Source organism: Sminthopsis crassicaudata, chromosome 1, assembly GCF_048593235.1.
Source record: "Sminthopsis crassicaudata isolate SCR6 chromosome 1, ASM4859323v1, whole genome shotgun sequence".
NCBI lineage: Eukaryota > Metazoa > Chordata > Mammalia > Dasyuromorphia > Dasyuridae > Sminthopsis > Sminthopsis crassicaudata.
The window spans coordinates 669703672-669722001 of NC_133617.1; the positions used below are offsets into that span (position 1 = coordinate 669703672).

The following is an 18330-nucleotide window of genomic DNA, read 5'->3' on the forward strand; positions in this document are numbered from 1 at the left end:
GTAACTACCTGAAGGAAGCATGAACCACAGACTCAGACATGAAATAAACAGACCTGGAAATAATCAGGATTTCTTTATCCAAGGAAGTGATGAGGCAACAACAGAAAATGGTCAGACCTCATCCAGTACAGAAAGTGGTCGCAGGGAACAGGACTAGAGGCCTTGGAATGTCACAGTATTGTAGGATGGACCTTTCCTTAATCCTATAGGGCAACTGTAACCATATATTTAGCTTAATTCATATGAGAATGTCAGCTCATTAGCTTAGATATAGATTTTTCATGCTATGAAATCACCTGTAGCAAACATGGTCACTCAGGCTTCCTTCCAAGCCTATCATATTGCTTCTCTCAAATGTTTTGGGGAAAATGCATGTCTCTGTCTAGAAATCTTACACCATTGGGTCATCTTGAGCACAGCAACTCTGCTCATAGTACAGACTTGAGAAATGTTGGTTAAAGCAATGCATAAAGTTATATATAGGCTCAGAAAGGCAAACTATTAGTTGTAGAACATATAACTAGAAAGAAAAGTGAGAAGGAAAATCACATGACAGAAGAATCAATCTCTCTCTTCCAGTTTCATTGTGTAATTAAGAGATTGTATTAGCTAGTCTATACATTCCCTTCAGCAAATATTAAGTACGTATTATGGTCAAAGCACTAAATCCTATGAATTCTAGTTAAACTTGTACTTCTTCGTCCAAAAGGCAGAATTAGGATGGACTGAGGGAGACATTGTAGAGGCAGATTTTGAATTAACATTAGGAAAAATTTTCACACTAAAGATCAAAAAGTAAATGGGGCCCCCACTCACTGAAGTATTCAAATAGAGACCTAAGTAATATTAGAGAAATGATGCATACTTTAGGTATCATTTTGGGTTAGATCCTCTCTGAGATTCTGCAGTTTAGATTATTCAAAAGTTGAATATCCTCTAGCTCAGAAAATTGAATGTTTAGAAAACATGGGAGATGGCAGTGACATTAGCCAAGTCTCCTCTGTCAATACTCACAGAGCAAGATTCCAAGTGGGCAGGAAGGCAATGCCCATCTAGGATGCCCAAAGGTAAGGTGGCTTCCCCAACCTTGGGTGCTCAATCTTTTTGCCATAGCTCCCGGAGTGCCTTTATCATAACCAGAGCTCTCATTTCTGGATCATTTTTCCTCCCAATAGGTTCGTGAGGTAGGTGACACTGGGACAATTATCCCTCATTTGATCAAGGAGGAAACTGACTCAAAAAGAAGTGAATTGCCCAAGATTACATCAAGAACAAGTAGCATAGTCAGAATTTAAACCCAAATGCTCCAACTCCAAACCCCATTTCCTTGACATTGTGCTGCCTCAATTATTTTCTTCCTCCCCAGCCCCAGATTTCTATATCTCTTTCTAGAAGGCCTTGGAAAAGCTGCTCACTTATCCACTTACTAATTTCCTCCCCCGGACAACATTAAATAACCAATGGGAGAAACTGTGTGTGTGTGTGTGTGTCCCATTCAACTTTAAAGGCAAAAAGAAGTGCTTGGAGGATCAGATCATTTTGAGGTATAGTAGCGGGTGGGCACAAAGGGCATCTTGCTGACCACTGCCTCCTGCTGCTTCTTCCGTACCTCCACCAACAGCGGGGTCCCAATTTTACTATAGCCTCCATCCACATAACCCATGGCTACATTCTTCTTCAGGCAGGGGGAAGGACAGCCACTGGTGATTTCCCCTGGGAAGAGAAGAGGTAATGAGACATGGAATCAGATAACAGAAGGCTCCCCTATGCCTGTGCAGAAAGAGACAAAGTGGTTCTCATTCCTCACACTAGTGCGGTGGGAAGGGGAGCTTAATTCCAATGCTACCTTCTGATAGAATCTAAGCTCCGAGCTTCTGGGGACTACTTCACGCGTCCCCGTGTCTAACAACAGGACCTACCGCACTTGCACATCATGACTGATGACCCACAGTGCATTTGCCCAGCAGCCATTTGAAAGACCCCATCTGAGACCCTTTCCCTGCTTGAAGACCACTCAAATAGCCAATCAGCAGTCACAGGTATCACCACATACTTACCAAATAGTTATTGATTAACTAGAAAAAAATAAAACAACACTAGATGTGGAGTTGGAGGACAAAACAAAACAAAAATCCCTTGGCTTTAAATCCCAGCTCTTTTATTTCTATGATTCTTTGGATTCTTTCTCTGTAAAATGAGGAGTCTGGCCCAAGTGATTTCTAAGATCTCTTTTGGTTCCAAATCCTATTCACTTCCTCCTCCTTGCTCTTTCTCTTGAAGGAAGAGTCTAGATGTAGGTGAGTGACAAACCTAACAGCTTCTGCCTCCATAGTTCATAATAGCATTTCTACTGTGCTTTAAGGCTTGCAAAGCATTTTACAAATATTATCTCATAGTCCTCACAATAACACTGTGAGTTAGATGCTCCTATCATCCCTGTCTTGTAGGTGAGGAATTTTGAGTCAGAAAGAGGTTAAGGGTCACACTTAGTAATTGAAGCCCTGCTTCCAAGCCTGTGCTCTACACCCTGTACACCCTGACTGTTAGCTAATGATTCATGATCACAGTTCAAAGCTAAGCCCTAACTTTGGGGAAGGGGATAGTTAGGATCATGGGGCAGTTAGGGGATAAAAGAAGTCTGCTTGTAAGTTCAAATCCAGCCTCAGACACCTCCTAGCTGTGTGATCCTCGGAAAGTCACTTAACCCTGTTTGCTTCAGTTCTTCATCTATAAAATGAGCTGGAGAAGAAAATGGCAAGCCATTCCAGTATCTTTGCCAAGACAATCCCAAATGGGGACACAAAGTGTCAGACTGAACAAACAATAAAAGACCACGGGATCCTGAGCTAGAAGGGAATTGTACACTGCCAGGTCCAAAGGAGGAATCAAGGCCCTTGCCACCATCCAGACAGTAAGGAGATCTGCTAGGATTTGAGCTCAGCTCTTCGCAATTCCAAATCTTGGGATCTTTCCATCGTAGCCTCTCCTCACCTTGAGCATACTAGAGGGGTGGAATGTACACCTGCCCTGCCCCAAACTTTTCCCCTTAGTTTAACCTACCAATGACAACTCCCTCGATGTTCATGATGAGGCTGTGCTGGCGAATAGGTGCTCCAGTAGAAGTCAGCCCCACACGCTTCCGGGCCAGTCTCCCTTTCATCTGGGGGACAACAATGGCAGCACCAGGGAAGTCCATGGCATCCCTGCGGCGTTTTCCTATAAGCAGACCCCACCAGATATGGGAGATGGATGTTTAGCACCCCCTCCGGGGGGGCTCATCACCCTCTCCTTTACCTTCAGGCTTAAGTCTGCTGCCACAGTCAGTACTTCATGACACTTAGTGAATAAGGAGAATCAGGAATGAATTAAAGTCCTAGCTCCTCTGCCTCTCATTGAGGGCCATTCATCTGACCTTGAAGCACTTTTTAGACTGAAATCTAATGTAGGCAGCCTCCTGCACCCTGATCTCCCTAAATCCTACCCATGTATTCTACATAAGTGTCCTTTTCTTAAAGACTTGCTTTGAATCCTGCCCCAATCAGTAAAGGCTTTCCCTGCTAAAAAGTAAAGACTATTAGAACTTAAAAAAACAAGAACTCTCCTTTCTATAGACCTTTAGGGTTTATAAAACATCTTCCATATCAGAACCCTGTGAGGTAGGTGGTAAGAAGTATTATTCTTATTTTACAGAGAAGTATGTCTCAACTTCCCACTCATATCCATCCTTCATCAGCCGCCAAAGGTATCTTCCTAGAATGCAACTCTAACCAAGTCACCATCCCTATCTCAAAACTTTACTAAAATATATATGTGAAATACAACAGATTTTATTTGATCAGGAAAATCAAGAGGAAAAAAATCATTGATTCATTTTTTCAACCCCAGTTAGCATAAGGAGACAGGTTTGTGGATAGGAGACAGGATCTGGTCAAGAGCATATTATGAGGAGCATTCCAATTCAGAGAGGCCATGAGCCCATTCAAGAAGAGGTCCCATGTCCAGCATGAAGGGGCCTAATCTTGTGTAAGAAACAGGAACAGGTGCCAACTGGCAGCTCTGTCATTCACTACCCAGTTCAGGATTGTAAATCCAAGGTAGATTGAGTTGGGGATCTCTGCCTCTGAGTGGTGTTCCAAGGTAAAGGGTGGTCAGAAACCCTAGGATATATACTAGTCAGAAGCAAATTCAGAAGCAGACAGCAGATGTAAGTTTCAGATCTTAAGAGTAGAGTGGGAGGGGCAGCTAGGTGGCACAGTGGATGGAGCACCAGCCCTGAATTCAGGAGGACCCGAGTTCAAATCTAGTCTCAGACACTTAACACTTCCTAGCTGTGTGACCCCTGGGCAAGTCACTTATCCCCAGCCTCAGGAAAAAAAAAAAAAAAAAAAAAGTAGAGTGGGGTCTCAATTTCAGGTTCTAATCTAGTCTAATGCCTGCAAAAAAAAAAAAAAATAACCAAAGCAAGAATCCCAGAACAAAAGAAAAACTATAATTCTATCATTCAGAACTAGCAGAGCTTTCTAGTTAGATAATACTGGCTGAGTACAACAGCAGTCCATTGATGAAACTCCAAACAGGGACTCCTCTAAGTCTATTGCTCAGACCCAAATCCAAGTCAGGAGTTTGCAGATATCAAACTGGAGGAGGCAATGATCCAGTTTTTTCCCTTGATATCTTGCTTGTAGGTCCCCAGCCTGAGCTGTCCTAGGAGCCTGAAATTACATAATATTCTATATCCCAAGAAAGCAGCAGCAGAGCCCAAGGATCAGCCCAGACATTCCCTTCAGAGGTGCATAAAGTCTGGCCCTAATAAAGTCCAAAGTCAGAAAGTAAGCTGGAAGAATGAACAAATGGGGGGGAAACCTACCATAAAAAGCTATTATAGTTGTAGAGACTCTCAAGATACAAACTCAGGAAAAAAAAAATAATTTCAAAACTTCTATAAGTAAAGCTTTAAAGAAAAACACAGCTTAGGCACAAATTCAGTTAAAATTCCTGGAAAAGATGAAGCAAAAGTTTTTTTTTTGGTTGTTTTTTTTTTTTTTTTTAAAGAGCAAAAATGTTATTAAAAATGAGGCTACTAGGGGCAGCTAGGTGGCGCAGTGGATAGAGCACCAGCCTTGAACTCAGGAGGACCCAAGTTCAAATCTGATCTCAGACACTTAACACTTCCTAGATGTGTGACCCTGGGCAAGTCACTTAACCCCAGCCTCAAAAAAAAAAAAAAAAAAGAAAAGAAAAAAAAATGAGGCTACTAGATTAAAAAAATAGAAAAGAAATAAGAACTATGGGGAAAACTCAGAAAGGCAATTTGCAGTGACTTTATGAGTTCAGAAGAAATATTAAAATAAAATCAAAGGACTGAAAAGATAGAAAAACATGTAACTCATAAACAAAAAAAAAGTGACCTGAAAAACAGATTGAGGAAAGTTAAAAATCATTTTATATTAATTGAAAGTAATGACTAAAAAAAAAAAAACAAACAAATCAAAAACCAAAAACCTAGACATCATATTTCAAGTAAGAATAAAAGAAAATTGCCTAGATCTATTAGGATTAGAAATAGTAGAAAATAGAATTTATTAGTTACTGCCAAAAGAAACTCCAAAATGAAAACTCCAAGGAATACTAAAGACAAAATCCAAAGTTATCATATCAAAGAAAAAAATTACTGAAAACAGTCAAAAAGAAAGAATTCAAGTATTGAGAGCTGCAGTTTAGATATATAGTTTAGTAGGAACTACTTTAATGGAACAGAGAGCTTAGAATATTACCCAACAAAAAAATAATGGGTCTTTAAAGAAATAGAGAACTTCCAAGTATTCCTGATAAAAAGTTCAGTTGAAATGCAAACACAGAAGTTAAGAGAAATATAAAAAGGTAAACATGAACAAATAATGATAAAATTCTAATAGATGAGGGTTCATAGAGTTTAATTAAACAGAAGGCCTAAAAGTGCTTTGTTTTGTTTTTAATATGTCTAGATGACCTTAAAAAAATGGAAAGGAAGAAAAATATAGTGAGACAGGGAAAGGAAGGATGAGGAAAGTTATCTCACATAATTGGGGTATGTAATCAGAAGTCTATAAAAATAAGGAAGAAGGAGTCGTGGAGTGGCTGACATTTGAGCCTCCCTTTCATCTGAACTAGTCAAAGAAGGGAAAAATAGCTACACACAGACTGTTTGATACAAAAATAAATTTCATTTAACAGGGAAACAGGCGGGAAAGGAGACAAGGGAGAATTAAAAGAAGGGAAGATTAAGGGAAAGCCTAATAAACCTAAGGAAAACAAATTCTAAAATAATGTACAAAAATATTTACAGCTGTTTTGAGCTGACAAAGAATGGGAAACTGAGGAAGTGATCATCAAGTGAAGAATGGCTTAATTAACTATAGTATATAAATGTGATAGAATACTAATGTGCTTTAAGAACTAATAAAAGAGACGGCTTCAAAGAAGCCCAGGAAAACTTGTATGAACTGATACCAAGGACCAAGAGAACAATTTCTATAATGACAATAAATACCACAAAGATAAATAACTTTGAAAGATTTAAGAACTCTGATCAGAAATAATGACTAATTAGAATTCCAGAGGAAAAATGCTGAAATATACTCCCAATCTTTTGATACAGATATGACAATAAGAGAGTATAGAATGAAATATATTTTCTTTTTACAGAGGCAGAAATTTTTCTTTGTAATAGTAGTTTTGTTTTTCTTCTCACTTGAGAAGGTGAGTTTGGGAAGGATAGAAGATAGATTTTTGCTGATTAAAAAACGTAATTTAAAAAGTTCTTTCCTCAAATTTAGGGTTTTTTCCTCAAATTTAGGGTTCTTTCCACTATATCACTATATCATGCTTCTTCAAGTACTTTTCACACATTATAGCCACTCTGGAAATGAGCTGGGTCATATAGCAAGAATAAAAGACAACAGATCCCCAGCCTAAGTAATGTACTGGTAATTTTAAAATATGAAAATATATAGAAAAAACCTTTCTGGAGGTTGAGGCAACATGGATGAGAGCCAAATCAATTTGCTTCTGGGGGGCCTTCGATTTTTTTTCATCTGTACAATGAGATTAGATTAGATGCCCTTTGAGAATCCTTCTAACTCTACATCTATGATTTGCTAAAGTACAAAAATAAGTCTGTTTCAGGTTGCTGTGTTACACTGTGAACTCCATGAGGACTGGATCATGTCACAGCAAAACTCTGAACATCTCCCCTTCCTAAGTAAAAGGCTCTGAAAGCAGGATGTGTTTGGATGAATGCACAAATGAAAATGTCCCCCCATCTGGTCCAGCCCCCAACTCATGAGTGGACCCAGGGGGAGAAGCTACCTTGAATATCCCTGTCCTGACTCACCCAGGGTCCAGCCCAGGCTCCCTTCCACAGGGGTGGTGTGCTCATCTATGTCATTCCCATACAGGCATAGTCCGGCCTCCAGCCGCAGGCTGTCCCTGGCTGCCAGTCCTGCCAGTTTGACCTCCTCGTTCTCCAGCAACGCCTCTGCCAAGTGGATGGCCCTCTCAGCTGGCACCGATATCTGTGTGGAGTAAGGTTGTGGGGTTACAGGAAGACAGCTGGCTCTTCCCCAAGAGAGCACCTGTGGCCCCCAGGAGCACAGCTACTTCAAAGGGGCCAAAACCTTTCCAGCCCTGCTGAGAGCCTGGGGAAAGGGGAGAAGATGGGCACTGTATACCTCAGATTTTACAGTGGGAAAGGGCCTTGAAGGCCATTCTGTTTCATCATCATTTTCAAAGGAGGAAACAAGCCTATGAGGTGAAGGAACTTGTCCAAATTTCCAAGCTCATAAAAAACACAGCTGAGATCTAAACTCAGGTCTTCCGCCTCCAAACAAAATGCTCTTTGTACCTCCACACCGTCCTCCCCAGTATAACCGCAGCGCGTCACACGGCAGCCAGGTATTCCAAAGACATCCATCATGGCACTGGTCATGAAGGTCAACTTCCGGAGGTCATCAGACACCCCAGCCTGTAGCACCTGAGCCGCTGAGGGACCTGGCGTGAGGAGCAAAGGGATCAGGGATCTGCCCAGCACACAGCTGCAGTTCTGGGGCTTTGTGGAACTAAGCAGGGAAGAAAAGAGATTTAAGAGAGAGGTCTATTTCCTACTTCCTCTCACAGGTTTAGATCCAGGTTATTATGGCAATGCTCAGAAGGAATAGCTATAACTCTGGACTTGCTCTCAAAGGCGCTCACCTTGCAAGGCTATCAAAGCATTATCAATCACCTCCAGATTCACATCACAGCCAGCACTTTTCAGTTCTGATGCCTTGTTCTGAAAACAGACAGAAAGGCTTTGGCTACAGGGCCCTTGAGAATATGGGCCCATATTTGGTTCCAAAGCCAAATAGGATCAGCTTCTACTGACCTCCGGAACCCAGCTCCAAAAGTGGTTTTTTCCCCACCCTAGATCCCAGGAAACGGGCCATTCATTCTCAGGGACTTACCAGCCACTGAACAACATCCATACCTGCATGAGGGCCATGTCCTTCTCTCGGCACCCAGCATTGGACACCACGTACAGATACTCCTCAGAGGTGTTTGTCACAATCAGGTCATCTATGATACCTCCTTTTTCATTGGTGAAGAGAGTCAGTGTCCCCTATCACCAAGACCAAGCACATCAACCACGAGGCAACAGCCCTGGCCTTGAGGCCTGGATCCAAAGGCTACAAAGTAAACTTCTACAGCTCTACAGAGCAGAAACTATGATCTATGAGATCACTCCAATGACTAGGACATGCTCATTTTTTAAAATAATTTTTTTCTCAAATGTAACTTTTTTTCTTCTACCTATATTGCCCTTTTCCTATTCTTAAGTCTTTCAGAATTGTTTTTTTTAACAATATTAATATTATCGTACAAATTGTTCTCCTGCAAAGAACATTAAGCATCAGAACCATTCTTATCTTTAATAGCTAACCAGAACACTTAACAAAGGTCTCCTCTGTAAGCAAATAGGACTCTGGTGCTAAGCGTTGTTTCCAGAAGAAAAGATGTGTCAGAAGCAGGACCAGGGCTTAGTCTATGATTGGGGGAGATTTTGTGTGTGTGTGTGTGTGTGAGACTAGTTAGAGCTCAGAGTCAAGTATAGCTTACGTAGAGTTTAAACCTCCACCCCCTAACACTTCAGCTGAATTTTCTAATGGCCTTGATCATGCTTCTGTCCCCATGATAAGTTTAACACAGAAGTATATCATCATTGTGCAAATGAGATGGTCTCCTGTACATGGTATTCCTCCTATCCTTCTATGACTACTTTAAGAACATTTCACTGGATTGGTTTGGCTATTTCCCCCTCCACCATCACAAATTTAAATTCTTTCACAGTTTAGAAGCCCGTCTTTGATAGTTGCTGTTATTTGATATTTCTTGCAGCTTGTGCTGCAAGTGATGAGGTCTTCCAACTCAAGCAGGTTTGTTATAGAACCACAGACATAATCTGGCACCAAGTTCATATACAAAATGCTCTACTTCTTTGGCAAAGCCTGGGAGAACTGGGAAGCCTAAACAAATTACAAGGCATCAAAACTGGACTATAGTGGGGGGACCACCACACATACACAGCAGTTAACATAGTGTTAGTACATCTACTGTTGAAAAAGGAATCTGTCACTGGGTCTATCCTAATTGCTTTGGAACAGTTGCAGTTCTAAGATTGGGTCTACCAGTAGTACAGATTTATTTGAGGTTAAACTGCAAGAGGAAGTCCCTCTAGTGGCAGTAAGAATAGTGGCAAAGTAAATCAACAGGCTTTTTTTTTTTTTTTTTTTTTTTTTTTTTTAAAGCAGGCATTTCTATGTAGGCAAGACTAAGCTAACCAATGGACCAGAAGGAGTGAGGAAGCTGGGAGTTGACAGGCAAGGACTTTACCTGGTTTGGCTTTAGTTCAGCAATGTCACTGACCACCAAGCTCTCCATCAATTTCACTCGATCCTTTCCAAATATCTTGGTCTTGTAAAAAGATTAAAAGATGGTTTTAGCAGCAGGACCATGGACTTCTGTGTCAGAAACCCATGAAACAAAACATAGAGTCATTCAAACTCAGAGTGAAAGGGGCCTCAGTCAAAATTTATTACCAAGTAATTATCAAAACTGGGTAAAAAAAAATTGAAAAAGTGTTTTTGAAAAATCAGTGTTGTTGGGCAGCTAGGTGGCGCAGTGGATAGAGAACTAGCCTTGAATTCAGGAGGACCCGAGTTCAAATTTGATCTCAGACACTTACAACTTCCTAGCTGTACTACTGTATCTACCCAGGTTACTTATACCTTCGGAATCTAATACTTAATGTGCAACAAGAAAATGGTATTTACACTACACTACACTATATTATCTAGGTTATATTGTAACACATGTAAAATATATGGGATTGCCTGTCATCTAGGGGAGGGATTAGAGGGAGGGAGGGGATAATTTGGAAAAATGAATACAAGGGATAATGTTATAAAAAAAATTACTCATGCATATATACTGTCAAAAAATTATAAATAAAATTAAAAACAAACAAACAAATAAAAAAACCAACTTCTTAGCTGTGTGACCCTGGGCAAGTCACTTAGCCCCAGCCTCAGGAAAAAAAATCTGTTTCAAATTAGAAAAACTTATCAAAATATATCAATAACATGTCAGGACTAGAGATAGAAGACAACAATGAACTATATACAAAAGATTAACTTTTGATAAACTCACAGGAAAAAAAACTGAGGAAAAGAATTCATTATTTTATAAGCATATGTGAGGAGATTGGTTAACAATTTGTCAGGAAACTTGGTTTAGACTCATATCTCAAGAAAAGAGGAATGGTTAAATAACTTTTCATTAATACAACAACTCTAAAATGCAATTAAGATAAACAAGCATGAGGAGTGCAAATTTAGATAGAACTTTATGAAATACAAAGCAAAAGAAAAAAAGTACAAGAAAACAGACAGTAGTATACACTACCAAAATGGAAGAGGAAAATTGAATGGGAATGAATAGGCAAAGATTCCAGATAGAAACTGAGATTTAAAAGGTTATGACATTTTATGTGTTGCAATTCATTTATTTAAATGTTAAACTTAGAATCAGAAAAATCCAAGTTTAAATTTGGCCTTAGACACTAATTGTACCACCCTAGGCAAGTTAACTAACCAATGTGTGCCTCAGTTTCCTCATCTGTAAAATAGCAAAAATAACTGCGCCTAAATCCAAGAGTGGTTGTGAGGATCAAATGAGATAGCACTTAGTACAGTGCCTGGCACAGAGGAAATACTATAGAAATATTAGCTATTGTTATTACATTTGCAAAAGCAAACTTAATTAGCAAATATAATTTATTACAAGAATCCAAAAGTAATTTTGTGTCTCCTCAGTACTATCTAGAGTTAGGAATTCTCTGATTAATAGGAAGAGAAGAAAACAATTCTTTATTAAGCACTTACTATGAGCCAAATATAATTTGATCCTAATAACTACAGTGCCTCCTTAGACAAAAATATTCCTCCCATGGAGAAGAGCATTTCTGTTGTTGACATCATCCCCCCAAGTTTAAAACTTTAGAATCACTTGGACTTTTCCCTCTCTCTTACATTTTATAAGTTGCCAAATTTTTATTCTTCTTTCATCTCTCTTCTCTGCTTATGAGGCAACTGCCCTAATTCAAGATCCCATTACCTTTCACCTGGATTATTAAAATAAAATAGTCCTTCACCTTATAACTCCTAGCAAATGACCAAATCATCCTGGCAGGTTTAGCAACCATTGTAAATCAATAAACTGAGTGACCTCCAGGAGGCAAAGAGCCCAGTGCTAGGAGTCAGGAATTGGGCACTAGCTCAGGATCTGCTAACTCCCTGGGTGGTCTTTGGCCAAGTTCCTTCTTCTTGTGGGGCCTGTTTTCAACCAAAGTAAAATGGGAGATTGAGGCCCTAGGACCTTTCCAGGTCCGACCTGCTGTGTTTATAAATGGAGACCTTGTAAGTTCAGAGATTTTTAACTGGAAGGGATCATAGAGGAAATCTAGCCCAAACCCCTTCTTTTACAGGGAAGGAAATTGAGGCCCAGGGAGATCAAGGGCCTCATCCAAGGCCACACAAATAGCATGCAGCAGAGCCAAGTCAAGAAGCATTTGTTAATCACCTAGTATGTAACAGACACTGTGCTAAGTGACGGAGATAAAGGAACTTCAAGAAAACAGTTTCTGTCCTCAAGGAGCTCACAGTCTAACTGAAGGCAAGCACATACATACAATCCAGATATACCCAGGCTACATCAATATTATATGATGATCAATTCTGATGGATGTGATTCTTTCCAACAATGAGATGACTGATATTAGTTCCAATGATCTTGTGATGAAGAGAGCCATCTACACCCAGAGAAAGACTGTGGGAAGTGAATGTGGATCACAACATTCTCATTCTCTTTGATGTTATTCGCTTACATTTTGTTTTCTTACTCATTTTCCTTTTTAATCTGATGTTTCTTGTGCAACAAGAGAATTATATATGTTTACACATATTGGATTTAACATATATTTTAACACGTATTAACATATATTGGATTGCTTGTCATCTAGGGGAAGGGGTAGGAAGAAGGAGGGGAAAATCTGAAACACAAGGCCATGCAAGGGTCAATGTTAAAAATTATCCATGCATATGTTTTGAAAATAAAAAGCTTTAAAAAGAGATATCTCAGGCTAAACTGGAGTTTAATTAATGTAGTATAGTGGAGTATAATTAATACAGGAAAGACATTAGAATTAAGGAGGACCAGGAAAGGCTTTTTGCAGAAGGTAGAACTTTAGCTGAGGTTGGAATAAAGCCAGGAAAGCCAAGAGGTGAAAATGAAAAAGATTATTCCAGGATTAGGGGGAAAGCAACTGAAAAATGCTTGAAATTGGGAGATGCAATTGTGCACACTGTGAATTGTGCAAAGAACAGAAAAGGTAGGTACCAATGGATTCCACAATATGTGAATGGGGGTTATGTGTAAAAAGACTGGAAATGGATGAATCAGAAGATTTAATACTTAATAGGATGCTGAAGACTGAATGACATTGATTTGTGCTTTAAAATCAGTTTGACTAGGTGGACGATGGCAGAAAAGACTTGGAGACAGAGTCCAGCCAGTCCACGTGTAAGGTGATGTGGGCCTGCACTAATGTGGCAGCAGTGTCAGAGAACAAGGGTAGGTAATATGGTAATGAGGTAATATGGAGGTAGAATTGACAGGCTCTGGCAACTGATTGGATATAAGGGGAGTTAGAAAAGGGACTTAGTTGACAGCCTCAGCCTGCTGATGAGAACCTGCATGACTGGGAAGATAGCAATGTCCTATACAGTAAAAAAAAAAAATGTTAGGAAGAAGGGCGGGCTTTGACGAGAAAGAGTTTAGTTTTGGACATGTTGAACTCAAGCTGTCTGTGCAACACTCAGTTTGATGTCAATGGGCAGCTGGAAATTGAGATGGGAGGTTAGGAGAGGTTAGACTTGAGAATCAAAATAGACTATTTAATTGATGTACTTATGATATAGAGAAGGGAAGAGGGCTCAGGCAGAGCCTTGGGGGACACCCTAAGTTCGTGGGCATGACCCAGATAAAGAGCCAACAAAAGACACCAAGTACTAGTGAGATTGGTGAAAAAGTAGTGTCATTAAAAATTGGAGAGAAGAGGGTTTCATGGAAAAGAAAATATTCAAATGTGTTGAGAGGCAGAAAGGTCAAAAAGAATGAGGACTGAGGAAAGGGCATTAGATTTCATAATTAAAAACTTGGTAACTTTGTAGAGCGCCATTTCAGTTGAATGTTAAGATCTGAGTAGAGACAGATGAGAAGCAGACAACCTCTGAAATGAGGTTTTTGTTTTTGTTTTTTTGAGGATGGGAGACGTGGGCATGTTGAGCAAAAGAGGCAGTCAGGAGACTGGAAGACACAAGATTAGTGAGAAAATAAAAAACAGAACAGGCAATATGCTGGAAAAGACAGGTGGAATAAGATTACTTGTGCATATGTCAGAATTCAAACTGAGATCCTCTACCTCATTTATTCTAACAAACCAGAGACATAGGACTTATCTGGAACCTGATTTTTTAAGGCACACATTTCTATATATTAACTCTGTCCTTTGCTGGACCCCAATTACCCAGGTGAAAATTAGTTCCTGAACCCACAAACTGAGAGCCCATACATGATGACCCACCCAAAGACCTAGCCTGAAATCAAATTCAGGATTTCAGAGTAAATGCTAAACTGGCAACAAAATAGTCTCACTTCCTCAGTTTTATTGCTCTTTCAGGACAAAATAAAATCAAAAACAAAAATCACTCTCCAAAGTCTTTCCACTAATATCTCTTTAACTTGGCAAAAGAGCCTGGAGAAGTCATCCCATGCATTCAAAGACAGAGTGGATAAAGAAATCAAATCATTGAGAAACAAGATTAGTGAGCTGGAAAAGGTAAACAACTCCAAGGAAAACAGGATTAATGAGCTGGAAAAGGTAAACAACTCCAAGGAAAACAGGATTAGTGAGCTGGAAAAGGTAAACAACTCCAAGGAAAACAGGATTAGTGAGCTGGAAAAAGAAATCAGCTCTCTAAAAAATAAAATGGATAAAATGGAAAAAAATTCCATAGAAGATAAAAACTCAATTGGACAATTACAAAGAGATATAAAAAAAGTGAGTGAAGAAAATACATCATTGAAAATTAGACTGGAACAAGTAGAAATGAATGACTCAAGGAGAAACCAAGAGGGAGTCAAGCAAAACCAGAGAAATGAAACAATTGAAAAGACTGTCAAGTACCTTACCAGAAAGACAACAGACCTGGAAAACAGATCCAGGAGAGACAATTTGAGAATAATTGGACTCCCTGAAAAATGGGAGGAAAAAAAGAGCTTGGACACCATTTTCGAGGAAATTATCAAAGAGAACTGCCCAGACGTTTTGGAAACAGAGGGTAAAATAGACATTGAAAAAATTCATCGATCACCTACTGAAAGGGACCCTAAAATCAAAACGCCAAGAAATATAGTGGCCAAGTTCAAGAACCATCAGACAAAGGAAAAGATATTGGAAGCTGCTAGAAAAAAACAATTCAGATATGGAGGATCCACAATAAGGATAACCCAGGATCTAGCAGCATCCACATTAAAAGAACGCAGGGCCTGGAACATGATATTCCGAAAGGCTAAGGAACTTGGTATGCAGCCAAGAATAACGTACCCAGCAAGAATGAGCATCGTTTTCCAGGGAAGAAGATGGACATTTAACGAAATAAATGAATTCCATCTATTTTTGATGAAAAAACCAGACCTACATAAAAGGTTTGATCTTCAAATACAGAACTCAAGAGATTTCTAAAAAGGTAAAAAGAAATCTTGAGAACTATACTTCTGTCAAAAAAATATGTAAAGAACATATGTACAATTTGTCTTAGAAACTAGAGGTGGAAAGGAGATTATATCATAAAAAAGTGTAAAGTGGTGGTACTACATCTCATGAAGAGGCAAAGGTAACCTATTATATCTGAGAGAAAGAAAGGAGGGAGATGAACATAGAGTGTATCAATAGACATATTCGATTTATGGTGAAACTTCTTCCACTTCATTGAAAAGTGAAAGGGAAGGAGTAAGCTAAGGGGAAGGGAATACAGTAATTTCGAGGAAAAGGGGTAAAATAAGGGAAGGATCTTTAAGGTGGGGGAGGGATCCTAAAAAGGGAGGGCTGTGAAAAGCAAGTGGTGTTCACCAGTTTAATACTGGATAGGAGGGTAAAAGGGAAGGGAAGGGGAAAAGCATAAGCAGGGGTTAATAGGATGGCAAGCAATATAGAATTAGTCCTTCTAATCATAAATGTGAATGGGACAAACTGCCTCATAAAGAGGAAGCAGTTAGCAGACTGGATTAAAAGTCAGAATCCTACTATATGTTGTTTACAGGAAACACACCTGAAACAGGATGAGACATTCAAACTAAAAGTAAAAGGGTGGAGCAGAATCTATTATGCTTCAGGCAAAACCAAAAAAGCAGGAGTAGCCATCCTCATCTCAGATCAAGCAAAAACAAAAATTGATCTAATTAAAAGAGATAAGGAAGGGCATTATATCCTGCTAAAGGGAAGCATCAATAGTGAAGCAGTATCAATATTAAACATGTATGCACCAAGTGGTGCAGCATCTAAATTCTTAAAAGAGAAATTAAGAGAGCTGCAAGAGGAAATAGATAGCAAAACTATAATAGCGGGAGATCTCAACCTTGCACTCTCAGAATTAGATAAATCAAACCACAAAATAAATAAGAAAGAAGTCAAAGAGGTAAATAGAATACTAGAAAAGTTTGATATGATAGATCTTTGGCGAAAGCTAAATGGAGACAGAAAGGAATATACTTTCTTCTCAGCAGTTCATGGAACCTATACAAAAATTGATCCTATACTAGGGCATAAAAACCTCAAAATAATATCTCTTTAAAGTGGGAGAAGGAGTGACAAGGGCATTGTAGGAGACAATCTCGAAGGTCTCTTCTAGCTCTAACATTTTGACATTCTTATTCAAGTAAATAGTGCCTGGCTGATATATTCAAGGGCCCAGGAAAAATAGGCCACAGTGCCAAAACAGTCAGAACTGGCCCACCTCCCTCCTTTCATCCTGAACTTAGGTCCAGGTCATTCACCTGCAGCATGTGGGATACGTCAAATAGAGAGCAATGTCTTCGGGTGTGCAGGTGGGATTCTAAGTGGCTGTTCCGGTACTGCACAGGTAGACTCCAACCAGCAAAGGACACCATTTTCCCACCATGGCTCTGGTGGAAATCAAACAGGGGTGTTTTCTTCAAGGGCTCCTGCCAGGGAGGGAAATCACTAATCTGAGAAGATGGCCTCTTGACACCTAGACCATTTGAGACAAATGGACAGGTAAGATGGAAATAAGATTTGACACTACTTGGGACCCTTTTCATCCACTCAAGTTTCTCCTGGGGTCTTTACCTCTGACAGGACCCCATCTCCGGAGTCATTTCCTTCCATTCTTTTTAAATCCAAACTAAAATCTCACCTTCCACAAGAAACCTGCCTTTTCCACTCTTGCTTTTTCCTATTTTAACTTGCATATAATTTCTTGTATATTGTCTGCCTCAGATTGTGAGCTTGAAGGGAGCCTCTGTAATCCCAGAATTCAGGCACTGTGACTTGGCACATATGTTACAACGTTTAAGTTCCATTACTACCTTCTATTCCCAAGTTCTACTTCTCCCTCTTCTCTGGTTTAAAACCATCTCCAGGCACTAGGATCCCTTTCTCCAACTCTAAACCTCCTTTCCAAAGCTACCATCCTCCCTTACCTCTGGCTCTCTCCAAGTCGGTTCTTCTCTTTCCCGTTCCATATAAACTTTTCCCCCAGGCCAAGTGCTCCCCTTCCCCGATCCACTTATTCTTTCTTGCCTATACTCTCTCCCTTTTACCAGTCCCTCCTAGGGGCTTCAGCCGAAACCCTTCTCCCTTTTCCTACTTAACCCTATTTAGAACCCCCACTCTTCTCATGCTAGTCTCCTGTCCGTAGAGCAGGATCCGGACGCCCTTCCACCTTCCCCTTTCCAGAACCCTGTTGAGACCCCTGCTCTGCTTTCCCCTTCCCTGCCTGTAGACCCTCCCCAGGACACTACCACCTTCACTTTCCTTTCCGGAGCTCCCTCTCCAAAGATTTCCGCCTCTCCATCCCCCTTCCCCCCTCCCCAGACCCAAACAGCTCATCTCCAAGATTTTAGCACCACCACCCCCTTCTGAGTTTGCAGTTTTTCTCCCCAGAAGCATCCCTCTTCCTCTCCCCCGGGGTTCCAACCCCTCCACTTGTCTCATCCCCTAGGCCGCAGCTCCGGCCGAATCGGTCCCACCTGCCCCGAACTAAGAGGCCGTCGGGTTGCTGCGGGGCGGCCACTTCGCACCCCCGCCGCACTAGCGCAAAGGCGATCCAAAAGTCCCCAAGCCGAGTTCCTAACGCGCCGCATCTTCGAGCTGAAAAGCTGGGACGAGATCCCTAGTGACTCTGCTCTCCTACCGCGCAGGTCCTGGCCGGCTAAGCAGAAGAGGACAGTGGGAGATGTAGTTCCGTCTCCCCCTCCATTTGCCCAGAGGGGGGTCTTCTGAATTTCATTCCCATCCCTAGGGCAAAGTCCTAGGTTTTCTTTCTTAATGGTACCAATCGCTGCGTGTTAGGACCAGGTTTGGGTGCTGCCTTTCAAGCAAAGTTTCCAGACCATCATTGTATTCTTATGAGTTGGAAAACGTATTTCATTACAGTAGATAAAAACAATTTAGGTACA

The 18330-nt window shown here is 40.4% G+C and overlaps 1 protein-coding gene across 1 annotated transcript; it reads right to left on the minus strand.

Annotated features, from left to right (window-relative positions):
• Positions 1-39: 39 nt before the first annotated feature.
• Positions 40-18195, minus strand: AMT (aminomethyltransferase). The gene is made up of 9 exons (XM_074263693.1): positions 17902-18195; positions 16687-16854; positions 9907-9987; positions 8504-8635; positions 8230-8308; positions 7883-8028; positions 7373-7553; positions 3061-3216; positions 40-1713 (listed from the first exon to the last, which is right to left on the minus strand). The coding sequence occupies exons 1-9, from the start codon at positions 18013-18015 to the stop codon at positions 1535-1537; spliced, it is 1236 nt and encodes a 411-aa protein (XP_074119794.1). The 5' UTR covers positions 18016-18195; the 3' UTR covers positions 40-1534.
• Positions 18196-18330: the final 135 nt, after the last annotated feature.

What these genes read in the sequence shown, in the direction of transcription:
- AMT (XM_074263693.1), bottom strand. Translation starts at nt 18,015, where the DNA reads ATGCGGCGCGTTAGGAACTCGGCTTGGGGACTTTTGGATCGCCTTTGC. An exon ending in CTGAACTAAAGCCAAACCAG is followed by an intron (nt 8,636 to 9,906) that starts GTAAAGTCCTTG and finishes TCTTGGTGATAG; the next exon opens with GGGACACTGACTCTCTTCAC. An exon ending in TGCTTTGATAGCCTTGCAAG is followed by an intron (nt 8,029 to 8,229) that starts GTGAGCGCCTTT and finishes TCCTCACGCCAG; the next exon opens with GTCCCTCAGCGGCTCAGGTG.